Source organism: Malania oleifera, chromosome 13 (assembly GCF_029873635.1).
Source record: "Malania oleifera isolate guangnan ecotype guangnan chromosome 13, ASM2987363v1, whole genome shotgun sequence".
Lineage (NCBI taxonomy): Eukaryota > Viridiplantae > Streptophyta > Magnoliopsida > Santalales > Ximeniaceae > Malania > Malania oleifera.
Window position 1 is genome coordinate 629,710 of NC_080429.1, and position 8,789 is coordinate 638,498.

The following is an 8,789-nucleotide window of genomic DNA, read 5'->3' on the forward strand; positions in this document are numbered from 1 at the left end:
GTGTTACAAGTTATCGGTACAAAGAGATAGGATAATGTTTGCATAGCATTTGTAACTTTGTACTTATAAGGGCATTAGCTTTCCATGAAACCAAAAAGAAAAAAGAAAAAGAAAAACACCAATAGCTCATTGATTAACTTGGTCACGAGGTTTGCCTAAGTGTGTAGAATTGACCCTCATCCGATTTGAAACCCACTAGCAGTGGAGTTGACCACAGAGACTCTTTTGTGAGGCTCGGCTTTGGCTTGGGGAGCACGGAAGTGCGTATAACTGGATGAGGCCCAAATGATCTGGGCCTACGGCCTGTGGGTCCGTTGTCGTTTTGTCCATTTCTCACCGTCCATTAGTACACTGGTAAAATTTTTATTTACCCGTTTGCTCAAAAACGGGTAGGCCCATTAGCAAGCTTCCTCCCTCTTTCCTCTGCGGGCCCACTTACGACCATCATTCGATCACTCCGCATTTCAACCCACGCGCTCCCACACCACGTCATGCTGGGATTTGGTCCCACTGGGGCAGCAGTGAGGCCATCTTTCCTACGTGGCCACGACCCATTGGCCCAGATACTCCGTCTCCACTACTGTCAATACCCTCCATGTCTAATGTTTTTTATCCCAAATGTACCCCTTCCATGTAGAACTATTTGCGGTACAGGTCTCCATCAAACGTGGGTAAAAATGTGAACAAGGGCCGCGGCTAAGCATTACGCGGTATATACGATGGGACTTTTCTCTCTCGCTCCCCAACTTTAATTTTCTCAGTGACTGCCTTCTCATTCTTCTTCTTCATCTTAACTTCGCTTTCTCTGCAATTTCCTAGAGCCACATCTCGAAATCCTGCTGAGAAGAGATCATCTCTGTTCCTTTCTAAAACAGATTTTAAATTGTTTTAGAGTCTCCTTCTTTGTCATTTTATTTGAGAGAGAGAGAGAGAGAGAGCTGAGATGGGAGTCTTGTCTTTGACGTCTCTGCCGTTGGGCTTCAGATTTCGCCCCACCGACGAAGAACTCATCGACTACTATCTCCGCCTCAAGATCAATGGTAAACATAGGGAAGTCAGAGTCATTGAAGAGGTCGATGTCTGTAAATGTGAACCCTGGGATTTGCCCGGTATGTCATCATAACTAATCACCAATCTTTTTTAGGGCGTTCTCTTACTGCTGCTGTTATGGAATAATTTGCATTTTTATTTTTCTTTAGTTCGGCAAAAAATTGCTTTCTTCTTGGTGGGTGGGTGGGTGGGGGAGGGAGAAATTTGATATGCTATTTTGTTTTTCTTTATTATATGTTCTTTTACCGTTTATTTTTGTCGGATTGGATTTTGTGTCTTTTTGAGACCGAGAAAATAAACTGCTGGATGAACCAGCTGCCATAGGGCTTCTCTTAGCCATCGATCGATTGCCATTGTTACCTAAGGATTTTCATTTTATATTTCTCTTATTTGACCAATTGCTTTGTTTTTCGGGTATGTTCCACTGTAATTTTGTTTTGGTTGAGGAAAAATAAATTAATGAGTGGAAGGACACAAATGGACCGACTGAGGGGTTTCTTTGCTTGCAGGTAAATCAGTGATACAGTCTAATGATCCAGAGTGGTTCTTCTTCTGCCCGCAAGATCGAAAGTACCCGAATGGTCACCGGCTAAACAGAGCAACGGCAGCAGGGTACTGGAAAGCCACTGGCAAGGATCGTAAAATAAAGTCTGGAGTCAATTTGATTGGCATGAAGAAGACTTTGGTCTTCTATACAGGGCGGGCTCCTAGGGGCCAGAGGACTCACTGGGTTATGCATGAGTACCGTGCCACCCTGAAGGAGCTGGATGGCACCAAACCTGGCCAGGTTCAACTCCTGTGCCCTCCCCTTTTTTTAATTATTCATTTTGTTGCTCATGAATTACTCTTGCTCCTTGTAACCTTTCTTTCAAATTTTTTTGGTTAACTCCTCTTTCAAAAGTTGAAATCATCGATCTTCTAGATATCCTTGTATATTAATGTCTCTCAGATTCCTTTGTAAGGTTTATGATTTCAGTGGGAGTAGGTACCACAAGGAGGTTTATGATTTCACTCTGCTTGCCCGTGCATTGAAACACACAAATTGTGTTTGATATGGAGCTAGATTAGTGAAACACCCTAATCACCAAAATTATATGGAGCTATGATTATTTTTAGATAATGAAAAAATCATTTATCACAGAAATGATTATGGAGTAAGGAGGATGAGGCAATCTTCTGAAAAAAAAAAAAATCAGAAAATGTAAGAAAACAGAAATAGAAAAGTAAAAAGGTCGCATCAATGATGCTCTGGTCCCTGTGGATATTAGACAGTGAGACCCTAAAAACCCCGAAAGACTGGGGCCAAAGGGAAGCAAAAAAATGTAACTTTCTCCGCATTAAGTTCAGAGGAGTCTTCTAGTCTTTAAAAATTCTAGCATTCCTTTCAAGTCAATGTTTACACTTGGTAGCAAAATCTGCAATTCAGAAAGTTCTCCTTATTCTATTCTTTCCAAAACCCAAAATTTCACTGCTAAGAACCTCATGAACAGCCTCCAAAGTAGAAGAATAGGTCACCACACAATTTGGAAATAAATGATGATTAATCTTGTTCTTCTCGTGACAGATCACACATACATCTTGCCTAAGAACCTTCTTAGGCCTCCTAGCCTAAAGCAAGGCATTTTTATTAATCCTAGGACCAAAGTCCAAATGAAAGCTTGAATATTAGGAGGAACTTTAGCCTTATGCAACTTTATTCATATGGAATGACTGGGATTTAGAGATTTTGTTAGATGAACCAAAAAAGACTTTGAAGAAAGGACCCTAAAGATTCCCCAATCCAAAGCCTAGCATCTCCCCTCCCATTAGGATCTAAAAGAGTTGAGAACACTCAAAGTGCACGTGAGCTCATCCGCCTCTCTCATTGAGACTTGTGAAGAAATAGAAGCCCCATGACACAAAGCCCCCTCACAAGAATAAAATTATAAAATTGGTGCATTATAGATGGAAGGCATTCTATATAGACATGGCACTAAAAATTCTAATGAAGTCTCACCCATCAAATATCCTCCTAAAAACGAAACCAATTACCAATGCCCACATTCAAATGAATGAGGGGAAAAAATAACCGCTTGGGAAACAAATTTCCTGGGGCTTCCATGGGTAGTGCCACTCCCCTTGGTATTCCGCCCATTCTTGTGAATACCGTACTTGCTCTTAATTTTTGCCGTAAGAAGTTAGACTCTAGGAGTAGCCCCAATAACCATTCGTTTGTTAAGGAGATGTTTTTTAAAAACCACATTACTAAGACCTAGTTCCCCTCTAATTTAGGTCTACTAACCATCCCCCAGCCAGCAAGGTTATCCCTCTTGTCCTCCCTATAATTAGATCACTAGAAATCTCACGTTAACTTCTCCATATATCTCTTATTAACATTTGTCGAAGTTCCCATCCACTTTCTTGTCAATTTTAAAAAAGGAATAAAAACATATATGGGAATATTAGAAAGAGAAGTGCTAATGGGAGTAATCCTACTTCCCTGACAGAGGTAAGTTGTCTTTCACCTCTCTAATATTTTCGCAACCCTTTTTATCTTTGGGTCTTAGAAGGCAATTGACAAAGGCTTACTGCCCAAAGTGAGACCAAGATATGAGATAGGCCAGGCCAAAATAGCACACATGGGTAGAGATCTAAAGCACTCTAGCTTCCTATTACTTAGATTAATACTTGCTAATCCACTTTTGGACAATTTTATCTTCAACCCTGAAATCTTCTCAAAAATGTTGAGCAAGGTAAGAACCTTATGAAATTTCTTAACACTATTCTCTAAGGAAAAAAAAAAGTATTATCATTTGCAAATTGCGAATGAGACACCTCCTCCTTCGTACTGAGCACCACACCCTTGATCACTAAATCCTGGGCACAAAGCACAAGCCTACTCAACTAATGTTGGACAAGAAGCTGGATCATGGGTAATCCCCTCTTTGGAGACTAATTATGAAATCGGTCAAGGAATTGTTGGGTTTAGTTAATAGTTTGTTGTGTTTAGTTCAATTAGAATAGGATTATGTGTATTTGGGGGCTTGTTTGTTATATTTGTGTTCTTTTAGGGTTTTGTTTGTAATTTCTATGTAGTTTTAAGGGTATATGTGTAATTTATTGTGTTATCGGCTTTCTCATAAATAGTGTGTGAATGCCATGTTAGTTATTGTTTAATTTGAATTAAGAATGGATGTGTGTTTCACCCCAAAGTGTATATCCTTCCTCCCCCTCTCTTCCTATTATTCTTCTTCTTTCCCTTCCCTTCTCTCTACAATTTTTTCTAATTTTTTCCTTGGTGATCCTTGATGCTATCCTGCACCATTTGGTATCAGAGCTCAATATCGATCTCCGTTTTTCCTTTTCGATGGAAAGGAAGGGAACTGTTCCTTTCAAATACTCCATTCTATTTTCAGGTCATAAGTGGACAGAAACAAATGCAACCTGACCAAATAAGATAATGATGTGGAGTACACTAATGAGGATAAAATAGGAAACTTTCATATGCCATCTCTCCAAACATCACATGCTCATTTCACCTCATTCCAACATATACTCATTCATTGTCCATTCTTTGTCATTCATTTCCTTTCCATTCCATTCCGTCATTAGCAAGTGATCCAAACATAGTTTCTATGCAAAAGAATCATGTGCTTTCCCCCCCCTCTTTAGATGTTTCTGAACAGCTAGGGGCGGTCATTAATGTTGGCAAGTTACGATAACTGAATGTATGATCCTTCTGTTTTTTTTTTTTTTTTCTATAATTGTCAGAATGAACTTTTATCATCAATTACTCATATTCTGTTTAGTTTCACAATAGATCCATGCATGATGCTTCTATGCTTGTTGCAATTGAGAAATATGATGATTTACAAGAAAATTTTTAGCTGTCAGTGGATAAGAAGCCCCTGTTAAGGATTCTGAATTGTCTTATTTTTTATTTTTATTTAATAAAAAATATTATATGAATATTTATTTTTCTAAGATGGTATGATGTCCATCTCAAATTCGTGTAATTTATTAGTTAATCATGTGCAGGGAGCATTTGTTCTTTGCCGTTTATTTAATAAGCAAAATGAGAGAAATGCAGTTTCAAACTGTGATGAAAATGAAATTGAACCTACCGTTTCGTCTCCTACTACAACAACCAATTCTTTTCCTGAAGAGGAGCAGTCAGAACAGGCATTGGCCGAAGTGACTCCAGTTTTGGAGAGTTTTCTTGAGAAGGACTCCACAAAGGCTGAAGTTTGTGTACCTGAGAATTCTGACAGAATGATACCCGACATTCGGATGCCAGTTCAGTGTCACGGCAGCACCTGTGGTGCTTATGAAGATCTTTTGGTGCAAGCAGTAGTCCCTGTGGTGAGAAAATTAACCTCATTTCAGTTTTAAATATTCTATTTCTGTTTCACTCGTAGAACACTCATTTCATTTCCGATTTTAAGTTTTCCAAATAACTAAATGACTAGATCACCTTGCTTTGCAACTTCCAAAAGTTCTACAGAATTTATAGAAAAATTTAAAAGCCTCAAAAAGTTATTTCCTAGTTTTCAACACAAATATTTGAAAACTTGATAACAAGGTGGTATTGCTGTAAATATTTGTATAAATATTGAAAATATAAAGGCTTGTTCACTTGTGGGAAACAGTTTTATTTTCTGTTTATAATTTTTCTAATAATTACAAACTGTGACCTAGTTTTCCTGTTTTTCAAATTTTTATAAAGAAGTTGGAAAACATCCTTTAATTGTTTTCTAGATTTCCTATATAAATCTTGGAAACAAGGTGACATTTTTGTAGATATTTGAAAATTTTGGGAATGGAAAATGGAAACTGTTTTCCACAACTAATCAGGCCCCAAGGGCCTCATAAGAGTTGGGAAACATTTTTTTTTTAACCATTTGTAGTTTGCTAAAGAATTACAAAAATGCCTTCTTATTTGCTTGTTTTCTGACATCTGTATAAAAAAAGTTAGAAAAATATATATATTTTTTTAAAAAAATTTCTCAAGCTGTCCTAGATAAGTGTTGGAAAAATGGAAAGTAAGGGGCATTTTTGTAATTATATGAACTGGAAACAAAAAATGTAAATGGTTTTCCACAATTGAAAACCCTAAAGTGTGTTCCACAAGGTCAACAGGCCTCGCATGTGTGTGTATGGGGTGGATGGTAAGCATTTTCATTGAACCTTTTTATTTCAGGAGGATCCACAGCTCGAAGAAGACTTGAACATGTTTTTTGCCCCGTTTGAGCCAGAAGATCAAAAAATTTTCTCTCCATTACATTCTCAGATGCATGCAGAACTTGCCTGTTCTTACTTGAATTACCCTGTGATCAGCGACTTCAGCAACTGCCATAATGGGGTGCAGTTTCAGTATGGCACGAATGAGGAGGATGCTTTCCTGGATTCTGTCCTTAATAATGCAGATGAAAACTCTTGTGAAGAGTTTGACAGTGATAAAAATTTGACTGCTGGAAGCAAGACCCCAATGATTTGTTGTATTTCAAAAGAGAGTGGATCATGCAGCGAGTCAGATCCCGAGGTGGTCCAAACGCAGGTAAAATGAAGATCCCATTATACTTGGCAATTGTTGTATGGCGATCTAGGTTCAGTATTTTTTGTTATCGTGGAGCTCAACTGCACTAAATAGTCACATTCCCTTATTTTATCGTATTTTTTATTTTTATTTTGGTTGATTGGGATCATTCACTGTCAATTTTGAGAATTCTCAGCAGCAGAAACTGAACCTGGTGTTACTCTTCTATATTTCAGTTTGAGCTGGACCTTGAAGTTCATGGATTAGCTGAGTTGAATCCTGGCAGAAAGGCTCCTGTACTAATGGAAGCAACTCCAAGGGCCGTTAGTGGGACTCGAGCTTCCGCACAAAGGATCTATGAACTGCAGAGTAATAGTTATTTTTTACACAATTCCCCTGCTGGGTCTGCTGTGGAACAATCCTGTTGTTTGTCTGGTGTTGAAGAATCAAGCAGTCATTCAAATACCGTTCAAAGGGGAACTCATTTTGAAACTGGGATCAGGATAAGGAGTCGCCAACTACAGAATCAGCCATATCCCGAAAATTTTTTAGCTCATGGAACTGCACCAAGAAGATTACATTTACAAAAACAACTTGATTTTGGGTCCCTGTCAGGGGACCTGAGCCACGTATCAGACGATTGTGAATCAAAACAGACCTTAGCTGAGGTGAGCAGTTTGTGGAGCAAACCCAATGTAATATGTACGCCGCGTAAGTTATAATGATTTTGTGATTTATTAATTGCCCTTTGCAGGCAGGAAAAGCTACAGAAAATAGTGACCCAGCCAACAATAGCAAAGAGGAGGTTCCATCTGTGCTCCCGAAGCCGAAGCCGCCTCCTGCGCGCCTTACAACTTTGTTGCCTCATTACATATCTAGGATGATCGTAGTTTTAGTTTTGTTGATAGCTGTTTTAGGCATGTGGAAATTTTGAAGCAGCTAGGGAGCACTTCTTGTTTATATCACTGACCCCTTTCTTTTGGGTTTTGTGGGGGCGGGAGGAAGATGTCTGTGTGCGTGTGTATGTTGGTAATAGGGAATTAGGGATTTTTATTTTTATTTTTATTTTTATTTTTTATGTTTGTTATATATTATTGTGCTGTTATTCTGTGTACCTATGTAGTGGTAAAAATAGTTTAGGTGAAAACTCTGTTAAAATATAGCTTTCGCGTTGGGGCCGTAGTGTTGAGGTATCATATTTTTGCACTGCTTTGACATATGAAAGCTGTGAACTAGACAGAGAGGTGTCTCTGCATCGCGCTTATATAACTATGAGGATGTGTTAGATATGTAATAATATTTTATATGTATATATATATTAACAGAGTTTTCACTGATTAACATCTTTTGTATGGTTGGGGGCTCTGGCCTAAACAGTGAATCGGTAATTATTATCTAACATCTCCTAAGGCGAGTTTGCTAAATAAAATACAAATGTTAATCCCTAAAAATAGGATGATTATAAAATAAGAATTTAATTATTAATGAAAAATATGCTGTCATTGCAAACAAATGAGAATGAATTTTATTATACAATGAGATTGCTCATAACTGTCATGTTGGATGAAATAATGTAATTTTTAAATGCATAATTATTCTATAGTTATTATACTAATATTTTTATTATTTTTTCATCTTAATTTATTTTTTGAGAAGATATTTTATTTTTAAATAGGGCTATTAAGTTATGTTTGGTTCACTAAAATTTCTTTTTGAATAGAGCAACATAATATAAGCCCTCTAAATTATATCTTCTATTATAAATTGACACTTGCATCACTTAAACTATTTTTTATAATTGTGAATTGTGTTTTGTTAACCAAAAAAAAAAAAAAAAAAAAGTTAAATTTGATAGATTATACCATCCATTACAAAAAATGCTTAACACTTCCATCACCTAAATTATTATTTTTTTTATTACAAAAGTATTGTTCTGTTAATAAAAAAAAGTTACATTTGAAAGATTATTATAATGTAAATGATACATGAATTATTAATAATTTGTTAGACAAAATTTTTTTTTTTTTTTTTCCGTTTTTTGTCTTCTGTTTCTCTCCTCCCACACAAGTATGCTATGGGGACATGAAATTACCTACCTTCAAAAATACAAATATAAACCAACCAAACAATATAATGCTAATAGTATTGTTAATATTAACCCTTTAAATCTTGCTATAATTATTAATTATATGTACACATAACAATATATTCATCGTTCTTATCA

At 36.9% G+C, this 8,789-nt stretch overlaps 1 protein-coding gene across 1 annotated transcript; it reads left to right on the forward strand.

The window, feature by feature from the left end:
• Positions 1 to 687: 687 nt before the first annotated feature.
• Positions 688 to 7,906, forward strand: LOC131146022 (NAC domain-containing protein 91-like). The gene is made up of 6 exons (XM_058095275.1): positions 688 to 1,109; positions 1,560 to 1,837; positions 5,068 to 5,391; positions 6,230 to 6,586; positions 6,802 to 7,233; positions 7,320 to 7,906. The coding sequence occupies exons 1-6, from the start codon at positions 944 to 946 to the stop codon at positions 7,497 to 7,499; spliced, it is 1,737 nt and encodes a 578-aa protein (XP_057951258.1). The 5' UTR covers positions 688 to 943; the 3' UTR covers positions 7,500 to 7,906.
• Positions 7,907 to 8,789: the final 883 nt, after the last annotated feature.